Source organism: Schistocerca gregaria, chromosome 4 (genome assembly GCF_023897955.1).
Source record: "Schistocerca gregaria isolate iqSchGreg1 chromosome 4, iqSchGreg1.2, whole genome shotgun sequence".
Classification (NCBI taxonomy): domain Eukaryota; kingdom Metazoa; phylum Arthropoda; class Insecta; order Orthoptera; family Acrididae; genus Schistocerca; species Schistocerca gregaria.
Window position 1 is genome coordinate 727,272,098 of NC_064923.1, and position 20,033 is coordinate 727,292,130.

The window sequence follows — 20,033 nt, forward strand, 5'->3', positions numbered from 1 at the left end:
TAACGGCCAACTCATTATACACGGAAAAAAAGTTCCCAAAGAACCACAATAGGCACGTTATATGAGCCCCATTTCTCTCGAAAGAAAATATGGTAAGTCATTGTTTTATGATATTAGGCGCTCGAATTTAGACGATAATAACTTATAAGGCTTATTCTGGTTTGACTGAGAGTCTTTCGTGACGTAAGTTGAAACAATATTACTGTCATACATGTTTCACTTCTTACATGTTGTTATAGTGGTCTTCAGTCCGCAGACTGGTTTGATGCAGCTCTCCATGCTACTCTATCATGTGCAAGCTGCTTCATCTCCCAGTACCCACTGCAACCTACATCTTTCTGAATCTGTTTAGTGTATTCATCTCTTGGTCTCCCTCTATGATTTTTACCCTCCTCTCTGCCCTCCAATACTAAATTAGTGATCCCTTGATGCCTCAGAACATGTCCTACCAACCGATCCCTTCTTCTGGTCAAGTTGTGCCACAAACTTCTCTTCTCCCCAATCCTATTCAATACTTCCCCATCTAATCTTCAGCATTCTTCTGTAGCACCACATTTCGAAAGCTTCTATTCTCTTCTTGTTCAAACTATTTATCGTCCATGTTTCACTTCCATACATGGCTAAACTCCATACACTTTCAGAAATGACTTCCTGACACTTAAATCTATACTCGATGTTAACAAAGTTCTCTTCCTCAGAAACGCTTTCCTTGCCATTGCCATTCTACATTTTATATCCTCTCTACTTCGACCATCATCAGTTACTCCTTTACTACTTTCAGTGTCTTATTTCCTAATCTAATTCCCTCAGCATCACCCGACTTAATTCGACTACATTCCATTATCCTCATTTTGCTTTTGTTGATGTTCATCTTATATCCTCTTTTCAAGACACTTCCATTCCGTTCAACTGCTCTTCCAAGTCTTTTGCTGTCTCTGACAGAATTACGATGTCATCGGCGAACCTCAAAGTTTTTATTTCTTCTCCATGGATTTTAATACCTACTCCAAATTTTTCTTTTGTTTCCTTTACTGCTTGCTCAATATATAGATTTAATAACATCGGGGGGAGACTACAACCCTGTCTCACTCCCTTCCCAACCACTGCTTCCCTTTCATGTCTTTCGACTCTTATAACTGCCATTTGGTTTCTGTACAAATTGTAAATAGCCTTTCTCTCCCTGTATTTTACCCCTGCCACCTTCAGAATTTGAAAGAGAGTATTCCAGTCAACATTGTCAAAAGCTTCCTCTAAGTCTACAAATGCTAGAAACGTAGGTTTGCCCTTCCTTAATCTAGCTTCTAAGGTAAGTCGTAGGGTCAGTATTGCCTCACGTGTTCCAACATTTCTACAGAATCCAAACTGATCTTCCCCGAGGTCGGCTTCTACTAGTTTTTCCATTCGTCTGTAAAGAATTCGCGTTAGTATTTTGCAGCTGTGACTTATTAAACTGATTGTTCGGTAATTTTCACATCTGTCAACATCTACTGTCTTTGGAATTGGAGTTATTATATTCTTCTTGAAGTCTGAGGGTATTTCGCCTATCTCATACATCTTGCTCACCAGATGGTAGAGTTTTGTCAGGACTGGCTCTCCCAAGGCCGTCAGTAGTTCCAATGGAATGTTGTGTACTCCGGCGGCCTTGTTTCGACTCAGGTCTTTCAGTGCTCTGTCAAACTCTACACGCAGTATCGTATCTCCCATTTCATCTTCATCTACATCCTCTTCCATTTCCATAATATTGCCCTCAAGTACATCGCCCTTGTATAGACCCTCTAATACTCCTTCCACCTTTCTGCTTTCCGTTCTTTGCTTAGAACTGGGTTTCCATCTGAGCTCTTGATGTTCATACAAGTGGTTCTCTTATCTCCAAATGTCTCTTTAATTTTCCTGTAGGCAGTATCTATCTTACCCCTAGTGAGATAATTCTCTACATCCTTACATTTGTCCTCTAGCCATCCCTGCTTAGCCATTTTGCACTTCCTGTCGATCTCATTTTTGAGACGTCTGTATTCCTTTTTTCCTGCTTCATTTACTACATTTTATATTTTCTCCTTTCATCAATTAAATTCAATATTTCTTCTGTTACCCAAGGATTTCTACTAACCCTCGTCTTTTTACCTACTTGATTTTCTGCTGCCTTCACTACTTCATCCCTCAAAGCTACCCATTCTTCTTCTACTGTATTTCTTTCCTCCATTCCTGTCAGTTGCTCCCTTATGCTCTCCCTGAAACTCTGCACAATCTCTGGTTCTTTTAGTTTATCCATGTCCCATCTCCTTAAATTCCCACCTGTTTGCAGTTTCTTCAGTTTTAATCTACAGGTCATAACCAATAGATTGTGGTCAGAGTCCACATATGCCCCTGGAAATGTCTTACAATTTAAAACCTGGTTCCTAAATCTCTGTCTTACCATTATATAATCTATCTGATACCTTTTAGTATCTCCAGGCTTCTTCCATGTATACAGCCTTCTTTTATGATTCTTGAACCAAGTGTTAGCTATGAGTAAGTTGTGCTCTGTGCAAAATTCTACCAGGCGGCTTCCTCTTTCATTTCTTAGCCCCAATCCATATTCACCTACTACATTTCCTTCTCTCCCTTTTCCTACACTCGAATTCCAGTCGCCAATGACTATTAAATTTTCGTCTCCCTTCACTATCTGATTAATTTCTTTTATTTCATCATCCATTTCTTCAATTTCTTGGTCATCTGCAGAGCTAGTTGGCAAATAAACTTGTACTACTGTAGTAGGTGTGGGCTTCGTATCTATCTTGGCCACAATAATGCGTTCACTATGCTGTTTGCAGTAGCTTACCCACGTTCCTATTTTCCTATTCATTATTAAACCTACTCCTGCATTAGCCCTATTTGATTTTGTGTTTATAACCCTGTAGTCACCTGACCAGAAGTCTTGTTCCTCCTGCCACCGAACTTCACTAATTCCCACTATATCTAACTTTAACCTATCCATTTCCCTTTTTAAATTTTCTAACCTACCTGCCCGATTAAGGGATCTGATATTCCACGCTCCGATCCGTAGAACGCCAGTTTTCTTTCTCCTGATAACGACATCCTCTTGAGTAGTCCCCGCCCGGCGATCCGAATGGGGGACTATTTTACCTCCGGAATATTTTACCCAAGAGGACGCCATCATCATTTAATCATGCAGTAAAGCTGCATGTCCTCGGGGAAAATTACGGCTGTAGTTTCCCCTTGATTTCAGCCACTTCTTACATAATAGGTCACTAAGGTAGATAACAGTATAGGAAACCGTTTGTAGATGTTGGTTAAAATTATTTGCAAAATGCATCATTCTGTAACTATGAGTGCCTAAAGGCCCCAGGGCAGCGTAATATGTCCTCTGCTTTTTACGATTTACATAAACGATGTTGTTGGTGGTATTGACAGCGGCCTTAGACGGTTTGCCGATGATGCTGTAGTATACAGGAAAGTAGTATCACACGAAAGTTGTGAACAAATCAATGAGGATTTGCAGAAAATAAATGCGTGGTGTAATGACTGGCAGTTATCTCTCAATATTAGTAAATGTAACCTACTGCGTATAGCAAGGCGAAAATCCCCATTAATGTATGAGTACAAAATAAATGATCAGTCTTTGGAAGCGGTAACATCCGTCAAGGATCTGGGTGTGACTATTCGAAATGATCTCAAATGGAATGATCAGATTACACAAGTAACGGGCAAGGCGAACTCTAGATTGCGATTTATTGGTAGAATCTTGAAGCGATGCAGTCCTTCAACAAAGCAAATAGCTTACAATTCTTTAGTTCGTCCGGTCTTAGAGTGTTGTTCGTCTGTATGGGACCCTTACCAGTTGGGTCTGATTCAAAAGATTGAGAAGGTCCAAAGAAGAGCGGCAAGATTTGTGACTGGTACATTCAGCCATCGCGAGAGCGTTACAAATCTCATAGAAAGTTTGAAGTGGGACACAGTTGCAGATAGACGACGCTCTAAACAGAAGGGGCTGCTCAGTAAATTCCGAAATCCAATCTTCGCCGAGGATGTAGAGCATAAATTATTACCACCACCAACTTTCAAATCGCGCAATGATCACCATTCAAAGATAAGGGAAGTTAGAGCTCGTACTGAGGCGTTCAGATAGTCGTTTTTCCCTCGGGCGATCCGCGAGTGGAACAGAGGGGGTGAAATATGACTTTGGCTCGAATTGTGCCCTCCGCCACACACCGCTTGGTACCTAGCGGAGTATATATGTAGATGTAGATGAAAGGAGCATTCCAATAGCCTATATTACAACGATCACAGTCCTACAATTACAAATAACTGTCGCTGCCAGAGCATTCCTAGCAATGTCTTTCCTCACACGGTAATGTAATTAGGTTCAGATGTTTGTTTTCGATTTATTACTGGAAACAAACTGCTCCACTCCGGTACAATTTTCCTCGAACATTTAGTACTTATCCATTTATTCTGTGGTGCGAGTGTGAGTTACTTACTTTGTAGACATCAAAGTTTCCGACGATGGAATCAAAGCAGCTGTAGAGGTCGTTCAGTAAGTCCACAACCTGAAATCAGACGTACCGTAAGACGGGCCACACTGGTAACATAATATACCGTAACATTATTTTAAACAAAACCTGCAGCATATCTTATGCACAAGGTGGAACAGGTATAAGAGCAGATATTTCTGTTGGTGAGTGAAAGCGGTGTTCTGAGCAACATTAAATTAGAATTTACTTCATTTGTAGATCAGTAATTGTAGGTATTACACGTCGTGTGCGGTGGGAAGTACATCCGCGTACATGTAACAAGAACAAGCCGTTAATGCTCATTTTGCCCTGGGTGGTAAATCAGGTGTTCAAGTGTGGATGCGTGCATCCAATACGATTGGTGTATACTAACAAACGTTAGCCCACATAGTGGAGCAGTTACTACTGCGGAGAAAACACCAAGTAATAAATTATGTGATGTATTTGTGGGAAGACTATCCCAAGCGGAGGAAAAAAAACGACACAATGATTATGTACACATTAAGATACTATGTACAAAAACATCTGCACTAGTACCCATTACACCTTGCATACTTTTCTGTTGTGTTTATGAGTGCAGGGCGAAGTTACTCTCAGGAGAGGTACCAGGTTACAAATCGATTTCCATCCACCTAACTCAGGGTTAATAGTGACACAGCTTTGCTAACGATATGTTATGATGAGGTAGTAACATACAGTAAACCAGTGTTCCCCTTAGACTGTGGCACTTGAGACAGTCAGTTACCTACCTGCATAGGAGTGCTCTCAGCGGAGAGGGCGGTGAAGCCGACGATGTCGCTGAAGTAGATGGTGACGCTGTCGTACGTCTCCGCTATCACCGCCTGGCCCATTATCAGCTGGCTTGCCACAGACCTGAAACGAAACAGACCGTAATATAACTGATGCCTTATCGGCGTAAGTAAACTCTACATCGAAACTGTTCCAGAAAAATTAGCGTTTTTTGCGTACTTTTTTAGCTGGAGGATGTTTCACATAGCATTCATAGGAGAATGCAGAAAAACACGTCCTTACGGGTAGATAAATATTTGTACACAGCACTGTAAGCAACATTCATGGAACATTCATTCAACTTTCTAGAAGATTTATGATACCTGATGGCCTACAGCATTATGAGACTATAATACTGTATGGTGTCTCATAGATATAGTGTGTTATAGGTCGACCTAACGAGAGTTTATAAGGCACGCACAATAACATATTATGAAATAAGCTCCAAAGATATCTAATGATAGCGCAACTCGAGGCTTTCGCAGCGGCAACAGAAAATGTGCAATGCGGAAAAATTCTTTGTTACATTTTGTGAGCTGTCTTTTTCAATCTCAACAAGGAAGAAACGTCAAACATACGTTACCAAATGCCTATTTTACTAGATATTACCGACGTAAAGTTGTACAATAGCTTATGTGCTGTATGTATTTGATACATCATAAATGTCATACACGACGGAGTGTGGGCCATTTTGAAACTTGCTGGAAGATTAAAACTGTGTGCTGGCCAGCAACACGAACTTGGGACTTTTATTAGTTAGTTACGTGTTCCATAGATCATTTGAATGGTTCTTTTATCGTAATGATGTGGTACGAGTGAGTTTATAAAGTAGGTATACATAATTAGCATTAACATTAATGGACACATTATCATTTTATTTCTAATCATGCAACTACACTTTAGAAAACATCTTTCTTTTGTGTACCAGTTTTTAAGTAGAAATTCGTCAATGTAATAGAAGGTGTTGTCCAGCAGAAATGATTTTAAATTAGACTTAAAACTTGCTTCGCAACCTATCAGACATTTTAAGCTATTGGGAAAGTGATAAAAAAAATTTACTGCTGCATACTGAAGTTATTTCTGAGCTATTGGCACCTTTAACAATGGGTAATAAATATATGAAAATAGTATCTGTTCTTTCGGACATGTCCGAAAGAACAGATACCATCTTCATATACACTCTTGGAAATTGAAATATGAACACCATGAATTCATTGTCCCAGGAAGGGGAAACTTTATTGACACATTCCTGGGGTCAGATACATCACAGACAGAACCACAGGCACATACACACAGGCAACAGAGCATGCACAATGTCGGCACTAGTACAGTGTATATCCACCTTTCGCAGCAATGCACGCTGCTATTCTCCCATGGAGACGATCGTAGAGATGCTGGATGTAGTCCTGTGGAACGGCTTGCCATGCCATTTCCACCTGGCGCCTCAGTAGGACCAGCGTTCGTGCTGGACTGGCAGACCGCGTGAGACGACGCTTCATCCAGTCCCAAACATGCTTAATGGGGGACAGATCCGGAGATCTTGCTGGCCAGGGTAGTTGACTTACACCTTCTAGAGCACGTTGGGTGGCACAGGATACATGCGGACGTGCATTGTCCTGTTGGAACAGCAAGTTCCCTTGCCGGTCTAGGAATGGTAGAACGATGGGTTCGATGACGGTTTGGATGTAGCGGGCACTATTCAGTGTCCCCTCGACGATCACCAGAGGTGTACGGCCAGTGTAGGAGATCGCTCCCCACACCATGATGCCGGGTGTTGGCCCTGTGTGCCTCGGTCGTATGCAGTCCTGATTGTGGCGCTCACCTTCACGGCGCCAAACACGCATACGGCCATCATTGGCACCAAGGCAGAAGCGACTCTCATCGCTGAAGACGACACGTCTCCATTCGTCCCTCCATTCACGCCTGTCGCGACACCACTGGAGGCGGGCTGCACGATGTTGGGGCGTGAGCGGAAGACGGCCTAACGGTGTGCGGGTCCGTAGCCCAGCTTCATGGAGACGGTTGCGAATGGTCCTCGCCGATACCCCAGGAGGAACAGTGTCCCACTGGCGACAACATCGATGTACTGTGGAGACCTCACGCCCCACGTGTTGAGCAATTCGGCGGTATGTCCACCCGGCCTCCCGCATGCCCACTATACGCCCTCGCTCAAAGTCCGTCAACTGCACATACCCTTCACGTCCACGCTGTCGCGGCATGCTACCAGTGTTAAAGACTGCGATGGAGCTCCGTATGCCACGGCAAACTGGCTGACACTGACGGCGGCGGTGCACAAATGCTGCGCAGCTAGCGCCATTCCACGGCCAACACCGCGGTTCCTGGTGTGTCCGCTGTGCCGTGCGTGTGATCATTGCTTGTACAGCCCTCTCGCAGTGTCCGGAGCAAGTATGGTGGGTCTGACACACCGGTGTCAATGTGTTCCTTTTTCCATTTCCAGGAGTGTAGATAAGGCTAACCGGCCAATGATGTTCTTCAGTGTGGATGCACTCATATTGCCCAAACTATTACGGGAGTGGATGGATGGACTACCGCGAGTAATGAGTATAGTAAGTACAGTTGGCAGTGGCACTACAAATGTAGTGTGTGGGTAGTACGTTCGAGATATGGGTCTCAAGGCGAGCGTGCCAGAGATAAGTCCCTGCAGGCAGACTGTCTTCTGTGTCCTCGGTGGCTCAGACGGATAGACCGTCAGCAATCTGAACGGAAAGTCCCCATTTCAAGTCCCGGCGGGGGCACACATTTTCAACTGTCCCCATTGATATTAATCAATGATGTCAGCAGCTAAAGGTCTGGATTTCATTGTAATTACATCGATAATACAGGCTATTTTTCGTCTAGTGTTGTACGTATGTACATCACTGTCCTCCTTAGATAGTCTTGGGTTACATGTGACACATTTAATTAGAGACAATATGAGTTGTGACGGCGCTGTTAAAATTCCTAGCTCCTTGTAGAGGTGTAGACATGACGTCCGAGGGTGAACACTACATATTACTCTTTACGGGAAGAGTTAGACAAAATATTACTCCTTGCCAAATAAGTCTCGCAAAATGGCCACCACGATAAAATCTGAGAAATTAGAGCCAATACAGAGGCTTACCGACAGTCACTTTTCCCAAGCGGCATTCGCGAGTCGAGCAGGGAATGTACGGATACCTATGGCTCGTGGAGCATTGATGTAGATGTAGTTATATAAAAACTTAAACACGTGCTGCGAAACAGCAACTGTGTAAATCTGAAGAGGTTTAAAATCATCCAGCCACCCAGCTGTAAACAAATTTCCTTGACCGAGTTTTCGATGTATCTAAAAATATCTTCTTCAGTAGGAGTGGGCCTCGTTACGTCACATGACTCTACATTAGATTAGATGAAGCCGAGCGGCTTTTGTCATGCATGAAATTTACAAGACAAGAATTACCCCAAGGTAGCAGCCAGATCACATTTATCGTGTTGTAGAATGAATGCCCTGTCTTGTCAACATAAATCTTGGCCTTAGTCTCTGGCATGAAGTACACGTAACTTATGCTTATGCTTTATTCTCTGACTCCTGTAACAATTTTATGTTGACATGAGCCTCTACCTGTGGGAATTTACTAGAGAGCATTCATTCTGAAGTACGATAAATGTAATATGGCTGCTGTCTAAAGCCATGGCTTGGGATAACTTTTGTTTTATCAGTTATACGTATGACAAGTGCCGCTCGGCTTCGTCTATTCTAATGCACCATCATGTGGTGCAACAAGGCCCACGCCTTCTGAAGAAGATATCTTTGGAAATATTGAAACCCAGGTCAAGGGCTAACAAATCTTTGTTTGCAGCTGGTTGGCTTACTTTACAACCTTATCAGATGTAGATATCTTGATTAACCTTAGCATTACCAACATATTTTCCATGACGCTCGCTACCAAGAGCGGGCGGGGGGTACTTTGTGCCCACCACAGAAAAACAAAGAAAAAAAAAGTTTCGTCAATTGTTGTTAAATTTTATTAACATAATCTTTTTAAATAAGTACTAGTGTATAAGAACGCCCCGACACTCAAAATAATTTAGCACCATCTTAGCAATACTAACGCACTTTCCGCAATGTGTACACAGAAAGGGAGGATGCTTTGTGACCACCATAAAAACGTTTTAAATAATGCAAATTTCCTTAATTGTCACTGAGTTTCATTCACAACATACTTTTTAAAGTTACATTAATGCGTACGTTGGATTACGACGTCCACTGCGAACAGTCAAATTCTACATCTACATGATTACTCTGCAATTAACATTTAAGTGCTTGGCAGAGGGTTCATCGAACCACAATCATACTATCTCCCTACCATTCCACTCCTGAACAGCGCGCGGGAAAACAAACACCTAAACCTTTCTGTTCGAGCTTGATTTCTCTTATGTTATTTTGATGATCATTCCTACCTATGTAGGTTGGACTCAACAAAATATGTTCCCATTCATAAGAGAAAGCCGGTGACTGAAATTTCGTAAATAGATCTCGCCGCGACGAAAAACGTCTTTGCTTTAATGACTTCCATACCAACTCGCTTATCATATCTGCCACACTATCCCCTATTACGTGATAATACAAAACGAGCTGCCCTTTTTTGCACCCTTCCGATGTCCTCCATCAATCCCACCTGGTAAGGATCCCACAACAATATTCTAACAGAGGACGAACGAGTGTAGTGTAAGCTGTCTCTTTAGTGGACGTGTTGCATCTTCTAAGGGTCCTGCCAATGAAACGCAACCTTTGGCTTCCCCATAATATTATCTATGTGGTCTTTCCAACTGAAGTTGTTCGTAGTTTTAACACCCAGGTACTTAGTTGAAGTGACAGCCTTGAGAATTGTACTATTTATCGAGTTATCGAATTCCAAACGGATTTCTTTTGGAACTCATGTGGATCACCTCACACTTTTCGTTTTTAGTGTCAACTGCCACCTGCCACACCATACAGCAATCTTTTCTAAATCGCTTTACAACTGATACTGGTCTTCAGATGACCTTTCTAGAGGGTAAATTACAGCATCACCTGCGAACAACCTAAGAGAACTGCTCATATTGTCACCCAGGTCATTTATATAGATCAGGAACAGCAAAGGTCCCAGGACGCTTCCCTGGGGAACACCTGATATCACTTCAGTTTTACTCGATGATTTGCCGTCTATTACTACGAACTGCGACCTTCCTGACAGCAAATCATGAATCCAGTCGCACAACTGAGACGATACCCTATAGCTCCGCAGCTTGATTAGAAGTCGCTTGTGAGGAACGGTGTCAAAAGCTTTCCGGGAATCTAGAAATACGGAATCAACTTGAGATCCCCTGTCGATAGCGGCCATTGCTTCGTGTGAATAAAGAGCTAGCTGTGTTGCACAAGAACGATGTTTTCTGAAGCCATGCTGATTACGTATCAATAGATCGTTCCCTTCGAGGTGATTCATAATGTTTGAACGCAGTATAGCCTCCAAACCCCTACTGCAAACCGACGTCAATGATATAGGTATGTAGTTCGATGGATTACTCCCACTACCCTTCTTAAACACTGGTGCGACCTGCGCAATTCTCCAGTCTGTAGGTACAGATCTATCGGTGAGTGAACGGTTGTATATGATTGCTAAGTAGGGAGCTATTGTATCAGCATAATCTGAAAGGAACCTAATCGGCATACAATCTGGACCTGAAGACTTGCCCGTATCAAGGGATTTGAAATGCTTCACAACCCCTAAGGTATCTACTTCTAAGAAACTCATGCTAGCAGCTCTTCTGGTATATTCTATTCGTCTGCCCTGGTGAAGGAATTTCGGAAAACTGCGTTCAATAACTTCACTTTAGCGGCACAGTCGTCGGTAACAGTACCATCGGCACTGCGCAGCGAAGGTATTGACGGCGTCTTGCCGCTTGTGTACTTTACATGCGACCAGAATTTCTTTGGATTTTCTACCAAATTTCGAGACAATGTTTCGTTGTGGAATCTATTAAAGGCATCTCGCATTGAAGTCCGTGCCAAATTTCTCGCGTTTGTAAATTTTAGCCAATCTTCGGGATTTCGCGTTCTTCTGAACTTTGCATGCTTTTTCCGTTGCCTCTGCAACAGAGTTCGGACCTGTTTTGTGTACCATGGGGGAACAGTTCCATCTATTACCAATTTATGGGGTATGAATCTCTCAATTGCTGTTGCTTCTATATCTTTGAATTTGAGCCACATCTCGTCTACATTTGCATAGTCAGTTCGGAAGGAATGGAGATTGTTTCTTAGGAAGGCTTCTAGTGACACTTTTTTAAATAAAATTATTTTGTGTTTGTTTCTGGTGGATTTGTAAGAAACGGTATTGAGCCTAGCTATAACGACCTTGTGATCACTAATCCCTGTATCAGTCATGATGCTCTCTATTAGCTCTGGATTGTTTGTGGCTAAGAGGTCAAGTATGTTTTCACAACCATTTACAATTCGCGTCAGTTCGTGGACTTACTGCTCGAAATAATTTTCGGAGAAAGCATTTAGGACAATCTCGGAAGATGTTTTCTGCCTACCAGCAGTTTTGAACAAGTATTTTTGCAAACTTATCGAGGGAAGGTTGAAGTCCCCACCAACTACAATCCTATAAGTGGGGTATTTATTTGTTATGAGACTCAAATTTTCTCTGAACTGTTCAGCAACTATATCATCAAAGTCTGGGAGTCGGTAGAAGGAGCCAGTTATTAACTTAGTTCGGCTGTTACGTATAACCTCCATCCATACCAATTCGCACGGAGTATCTACTTCGACTTCACTACAAGATAAACCGCTACTGACAGACACAAACACTCCACCACCAATTCTGCCTAATCTATCATTCCTGAACACCGTCTGAGACTTCGTAAAAATTTCTGCAGAACTTATTTCAGGCTTTAGCCAGCTTTCTGTACCTATAACGATTTCAGCTTCTGTGCTTTCTATTAGCGCTTGAAGCTCAGGGGCTTTCCAAGCACAACTACAACAATTTACAACTACAATTCCGACGGTTCCTTGATCCAAGCATGCCCTGAATTTGCCATGCACCCTTTGAGATTGCAGCCCACCCCGTACTTTCCCGAGGCCTAAAAAAAACGCCCAGTCCAAGCCACACACCCTCCGCTACCCGTGTAGCCGCCAGATAAGTGTAGTGAACTCCTGGCCTATTCAGCGGAACCCGAAATCCCACCACCCTATTGCGCAAGTCAAGGTATGTGCAGCCAACACGGTCGCAAATCCGTCTGAGCCTCTGATTCAGACCCTCCACCTGGCTCTGCACCAAAGGCCCGCAGTCGGTTCTGTCAACAATGCTGCAGATGGTGAGCTCTGCCTTCATCTCGTAAGCAAGACCGGCAGCCTTCACCAAATCAGATAGCCGCTGGAATCCAGAGAGTATATCCTCAGATCCAAAGCGACACACGTCATTATTGCCGACATGAGCCACCACCTGCAGTTGGCTGCACCCTGTGCTCTTCATGGCATCCGGAAGGGCCCTTTCCACATCAGGAATGACTCCACCCGGAATGCACACGGAGTGCACACTGGATTTCTTCCCCTCCATAGCCACCATATCCCTAATGGGCCCCATTAAGCGCCTAACATTGGAGCTCCCAACTACCAATAAGACCACCCTCTTCGATTGACCGGACCTTGAAGACTGGGAATCATCCTCTGAAACAGGGCAGGCAGCTGCATCTGCTCAGTCAGAGACAGTGCCTGAAACCTGTTTGTCAGACGCACCAGGGAGGCTTTCTGATCAGCCTCCGGGGACGTCTTTCGCTGCCTGCCACGCCTTGGAACGACCTCTAAATCAACCACAGGCGAGGACTCTGCCCCACTGAGGGCAGCAACCGGGGCAACCACAGCGGCAGACCGATCTGGGGACAGATGGGACGAAGTTGTCATCTCTGTGATACCCAAGTCCGGCTCCCCACAGTGGTGCCCATTGGCAACAGCCTCAAGCTGTGCGACCGAAGACAGCGCCGCCTGCAGCTGTGAGCGAAGGGATGCCAAGTCAGCCCTCATCCGAACAGAGCAATCACAGTCCCTGTCCATTCGAATCGATGTTGAACAACAGTTACTGAAACACGAGTACGTGCCTAGATAACACAAGGGAAACACGCAAAGAATGTATGAACTAACCTGTACAAATGCGTAATGACTGCGCTACAATCTACCTGAATTTACGATTACAGTAACTAAAACTCAAAATTACACCTCCTACACGAAACTATGTAACAAATAAGTGAGCTAGGAGCACACGACTTGCTGCTGGCAGCTGCCTATGTAACGGCGGCAGGGAGCACACTGGCTGTGACCAACCGATACTGGCCGTTCAAAACAAACACAGAAGACAAACGACTCTACATCTACATCTACATGACTACTCTGCAATTCACATTTAAGTGCTTGGCAGAGGGTTCATCGAACCACAATCATACTATCTCTCTACTATTCCACTCCCGAACAGCGAGCGGGAAAAACGAACACCTAAACCTTTCTGTTCGAGCTCTGATTTCTCTTATTTTATTTTGATGATCATTCCTACCTATGTAGGTTGGGCTCAACAAAATATTTTCGCATTCGGAAGAGAAAGTTGGTGACTGAAATTTCGTAAAAAGGTCTCGCCACGACGAAAAACGTCTATGCTGTAATGACTTCCATCCCAACTCGTGTATCATATCTGCCACACTCTCTCCCCTATAACGCGATAATACAAAACGAGCTGCCCTTCTTTGCACCCTCTCGATGTCCTCCGTCAATCCCACCTGGTAAGGATCCCACACCGCGCAGCAATATTCTAACAGAGGACGAACGAGTGTAGTGTAAGCTGTCTCTTTAGTGGACTTGTTGCATCTTCTAAGTGTCCTGCCAATGAAACGCAACCTTTGGCTCGCCTTCCCGACAATATTATCTATGTGGTCCTTCCAACTGAAGTTGTTTGTAATTTTAACACCCAGGTACTTAGTTGAATTGACAGCCTTGAGAATTGTACTATTTATCGAGTAATCGAATTCCAACGGATTTCTTTTGGAACTCATGTGGATCATCTCACACCTTTCGTTATTTAGCGTCAACTGCCACCTGACACACCATACAGCAATCTTTTCTAAATCGCTTTGCAGCTGATACTGGTCTTCGGATGACCTTACTAGACGGTAAATTACAGCATCATCTGCGAACAACCTAAGAGAACTGCTCAGATTGTCACCCAGGTCATTTATATAGATCAGGAACAGTAGAGGTCCCAGGACGCTTCCCTGGGGAACACCTGATATCACTTCAGTTTTACTCGATGATTTGCCGTCTATTACTACGAACTGCGACCTTCCTGACAGGAAATCACGAATCCAGTCGCACAACTGAGACGATACCCCATAGCTCCGCAGCTTGATTAGAAGTCGCTTGTGAGGAACGGTGTCAAAAGCTTTCCGGAAATCTAGAAATACGGAATCAACTTGAGATCCCCTGTCGATAGCGGCCATTACTTCGTGCGAATAAAGAGCTAGCTGCGTTGCACAAGAGCGATGTTTTCTGAAGCCATGCTGATTACGTGTCTACGCGACTACGCGACTACGCGACTACGCGAATTTACACTATTCAGGTACTAAAACGCGATGCTACACTCTCAAATACTATAAGACGCACGAAATTTATGAATTAAACAATGCAAGTACCCAAAAACACGCAAAGAAATTAAGAATTAAACTATGTAACAAATAAGTGAGCTAGGAATGTACGACTTGCTGCTGGTAACTCAAAATAATTACGGGATCTGGTATACGAAATGATTAAATAGAATACATATTTTTTCCATAATTTTAAAATATAAATTGTAAGGCCAGATTACAATATTTTCTAAAGACTGGCATAAGTACCCCTCCCCATACTCCTTGGTATAGCATGTGTTAAGATGATGTACTTGGTTTGTCTGAAAGATAAAGACTGACAATTTCAAATATTGTTGCTCACTACATTCATTACGGCCGTCGTAGGTACAGAAGGACTTATATCAAGATTCATGGTGACAGTTCGATTTTTTTCTGGGTTTTCATTAAAACTTTGTAATCATACACAGTAAGATACGGTCAGGTTGGACGGTTGGTTGGTTGGCTTGGGGGAGGTGGCCAAACAGCGAGGTCATCGGTCCCGTTAGATTAGGGAAGGATGAGAAAAGAAGTCGGCCGTACCCTTTCAAAGAAACCATCCCAACATTTGCCTGAAGCGAATTAGGTAAATCACAGAAAATCTAAGTCAGGATGGCCGGACGTGGATTTGAACGGTCGTCCTCCAGAGGTCACGGTGATCCTTAATACCATTAAAACAGTGAAGTAGTTACTTAATATCTAATTTACACATAGTAAACCTCCTGTCTATGTGACACCAATACGGAATAACTGAAGTGCTAAGGAAAGGGGGGCGTCCGAACAAGTGGGATTCACCACAGACGTGGCAGCGCGCCGAGACGGATGAGTTGGACGTGGTGCCGCGTATTCGCCGTACGGTGCTCGCTCCGGCCCTCAGAACGAGAGCCATGATTTACAGGCCAGTGGAATTGCCCACGTCGTGTATTGCCCGCCAATCGCTCCGCCAATACCGAGCGCGACTGGGAATTTAGTTCCCCCGGGACGGCAGGACAGCGGCAATATCGCTCCAAATGACGTTCTGCTCTACCCGAGCCCGCTTTATTGCTGATCCATAGCACTCTGTCGGCATCCGGTCTCCTCTTTCCGTCTATAGCAGTGACTCCAGTTCTCACTAAGCGGTTACTTATTTTAGTGAGATCGGGAAACGTATACCATATGCTCCCGCGGGGATATAACCTGATGATACGTCACTCATGCCTATTGTCACGTAGTAGAGACAACTTATTATGAGTCTGACGTTAGTCGATCTGAGCTGATCGACAAGACAACGTTGGCTGCAGTCTGCATCATCACATTACGTAATGCAAATATACGTAAGATGACGTATGGATATCAATGGATGAGACACCCAGCTAGATGAGTTCTTAAACAGGTGGAAAATACGAGGAAACCTAGAGGATGTATCGTATGTTTATTCTGTTCAGATAATTTTCACTTCAACACTAACTTCATGTTAACACTAGACAACATATATTATCAAACGACAATATACACTGAAGTGCCAAAGGAACTGGGATACCTGCCTAATATAGTGTAGGGCCCCCGCGAGCACGCAGAACTGCAGCAACACGACGTGCCGCGGACTCGACTAATGCCTGAAGTGGTGCTGGAGTCAATTGACACCATGAATCCTGTTCATAAATGGGTAAGAGTACGAGGGGGTAGTGATCTCTTCTGAATACACGTTGCAAGGCAGCTCAGATATGCACAATAATGTTCATGTCTGAGGAGTTTGGTGGCGAGCGGAAGTGATTAAACGCAGAAGAATGTTCCTGGAGCCACTGTGTAGCGATTCTGGACGTGTGGGATGTCGCATTGTCCTTCTGGAATTGCACAAGCCCGTCGGAATTTACAACGCACATGAATGGATGCGGGTAATCAGGCAGGATGCTTACGCACGAGTCTCCTTTCAGAGTCGTATCAAGGCGTCCCATATCACTCCAACTGCACATTTCCCACGCCATTACAGAACGTCCACTGCTTGAACAGTCCCTGTTGCCATGCAGGGTGCATGGTGCCATGAGTTTGCCCCCACACCCGTACACGTCCATCAGCTCGATACAATTTGAAATGAGACTCGTTCGACCAGGCAACATGTGTCCAGTCATCAACAGACCAATGTTGGTGTTGACTGGCTCCGGTGAAGCGTAACGTTCTGTGTCGTGCATTTATTAAGGGTGCACGGGGGGCTTCGGCTCCGAAAGCCCATATCGATGAAGTTTCGTCGAATGATTCGCACCCCGACACTTGCTGATAGCCCAGCACTGAATTCTGCAGCGATTTGCGGAAGGGTTGCACTTTTGTCACGTTGAACGATTCTCTTGAGTCGTCGTTGGTCCTATTCTTGCAGGATCTTTTTCCGGACGCAGCGATATCGGAGATTTGATGTTTTACCGGTTTTCAAATATTCAAGGTACACTCGTGAAATGATCGTACGGAAAAATCCCCGCTTCGTCGCTACCTCAGAGATACTGTGTCCCATCGCTCGTGCGCCGACTATAACACCACGTTCGACTTCAATTAAATCTTGATGACCTGCCATTGTAGCAACTGTGCCACACACTTGTTGTCTTATGTAGGCGTTGTCGACCGCAGCGCCGTATTCTGCCTGTTTACGTATCTCAGTATTTGAATTCACATACCTATATCAGGTTCTTTGGCGCTTCAGTCTATGATTAATAACGAAATTTAACTAAATACCTAGGCATTGGAATTACCGACAACTTAGATCGGAACGATCTCATGGATAAAGTTGTGGGGAAGGCAAACGAAAGACTACCTTTTACAAACAGAATACTCTGAAGATGCTACAGGTCTGCTAAAAAGACTGCCTACACTACGTTTGTCCGTCCTCTCATAGAGTAGTAATGAACGGATGGGATCTTTACCAGATAAGATTGACGGAGGTCACCGAAAAAACAAAGAACTCCGAGCTGCCCAAGCATAGCTCACGCCCCCTCTTCACACCTTTACTTCTGCCAATACCTTGTCTCCTAACTTCCAAACTTTACAGAAGCTCTCCTGCGAACCATGCAGAACTGACACTCCTGAAAGAAAGGATATTGCGGAGACATGACTTAGCCACAGCCTGGGGGATGTTTCCAGAAATAGATTTTCACTCTGCAGCGGAGTGTGCGCTGATACGAAACTTCCTGACAGATCCTAACTGCGTGCCGGACCGAGACTCGAAATCGGGACTCTTGCCTTTCGCGGGAAAGTGCTCTATCATCTGAGCTACCCAAGCACAGCTGGAGACGAGATACTGGCAGAAGTAAAGCTGTGAGGACGAGGCGTGAGTCGTGCTTGGGTAGCTCAGATGGTAGAGCACTTGCCCGCGAAAGGCATAGGTTCCGAGTTCGAGTCTCTGTTCGGCACACAGCTTTAATCTCTCAGGTAGTTTCGTATCAGCGCACACTCCGCTGCAGAGTGAAAATCTCATTCTGGGAGTGTAGCTTATTTTCTGTTAATGCGAAGTAGGTAGAAAAATGTCACGGATTTGGTGTGACAATCACACAAAAAAGAGGCGTGTTCCATTTCGGCGAGATCTTTCCCCCAAATTTCGATCGTTAACGTTCTCCCCCCAATTCTAAAATATTTTTTTGACACCCACCTATGTATCAAAATATGATCATCACAACAGAAAACGAGAAATCAGAGCTCACATGGAAAGATTCAAGAATTTGCTTATTCCGTGCGTTGGTCGAGAGTGAAACGGTTGAGATGCCCATTACTCGTTTTAAAGAATAAGCTGCGGAGGAACAGACCTATAACAACTCTAACGTTTCAGTCAGTACTGTTCCAGTCACCAAATATTCCAGAAAATACTGAGGATTACGACGCTCATTATTTGTATTCAATCGAGATCCGCACTTTACTGCGCGGTATGGCATGGACATTGTGACATCGTTTCTGGTATACGGGAAGTTGAATACTATCCATATAGCGGTACTCGAAGAGTCGTTTTCGTATTGTGTATACTGTGAAGAACATTCTTCATAATGGGAAATGGAGACGAAATGGCTCAAATGGCGCTAAGCACTATGGGACTGAATATCTGAGGTCACCAGGCCCATGGCTTACAACTACTTAAACCTAACTAACCTAAGGGCAGCGCATACATCCATGCCTGAGGCAGGATTCGAGCCTGTGACCGTAGCAGTAGCGCGGTTCCGGACTGAAGCGCCTAGAACTACTCGGCCACAGCGGCCGGCGATTATGGAGATGAATCTGGAAAATTAATTACTACAGGGAAAAAGCTGATCATTGTCACGGATGAATTACAGCAGAAGAGGAAGGTCATAGTATATCGCCGAAGCACTTGAAACATCGAAAGCAGATAACTGGAAGTGGAGAAAAGTTTCTAGGATCGAACTGTTCTAGTGTTAGCGTTTGTCGACCGAAGGGTATGTATTGGAAGCGGCTTATCTGTAATTAATGCACGTGTGTAACTGAAATGTAGACTGTGGGTAAAATCAGAGAGGGACAAATAGGAATCATTTTAAAGATGATGCAACTGATATACGTCAAACAGGAATTGATGTAGTGGAAGAAAGAATGTTGTGGAAAAATATTACCAAGCGAAACAGAATACATGTCAGAAAGATACAGATCAGGTCATTGTTGAATTATGATCTTGAGACAGGAAAGAGTAGTAAAGGGGAAAAATTGAGTGAGAGAGTGTCTGGTAGAGATTACCGGGATAATTAAACGTGGTGTATAAGCGGAGATGGAAATACAAGCCCGATATGACAAACAGGATAGCATCTTAACATTCGAAAGACAAGTGACTTAAAACCACTTCTTTTTATAAAGTGACAAATACAGGCTGCCTGTTGTTCAGTACATATTTATTCAGTGACTGTGACACCAGAGCAGAGGTACCCAGTCTGGCCAAGTCACAGGTTTGAAATTACCGCGGCGATGGTGTTCACCATGGAAGCTGAGCGTTTTACGGCGCAGTTAACGTAATTAAGTCTGTACCGCACGGCCATTACTCCTAACTCTCCCTCCCTTAACGAGCTATTAATGCAAAGGGGCCTTAAATTTTCCTGAGTCAGCAAGATAAAAACC

The 20,033-nt window shown here is 44.0% G+C and overlaps 1 protein-coding gene across 2 annotated transcripts in view; it reads right to left on the reverse strand.

Annotated features, from left to right (window-relative positions):
- The window catches only part of LOC126266758 (atrial natriuretic peptide receptor 1-like), a 1,377,759-nt gene that overhangs the window by 35,425 nt on the left and 1,322,301 nt on the right, over positions 1-20,033 (reverse strand). For both annotated transcript variants that reach the window (XM_049971275.1, XM_049971274.1), the window contains exons 17-18: positions 5,261-5,384; positions 4,479-4,547 (exon numbers count right to left, since the gene is read on the reverse strand). In XM_049971275.1, the coding sequence (XP_049827232.1) occupies positions 4,479-4,547; positions 5,261-5,384 (193 nt within the window). The remainder of the gene's footprint in view (positions 1-4,478; positions 4,548-5,260; positions 5,385-20,033) is intronic.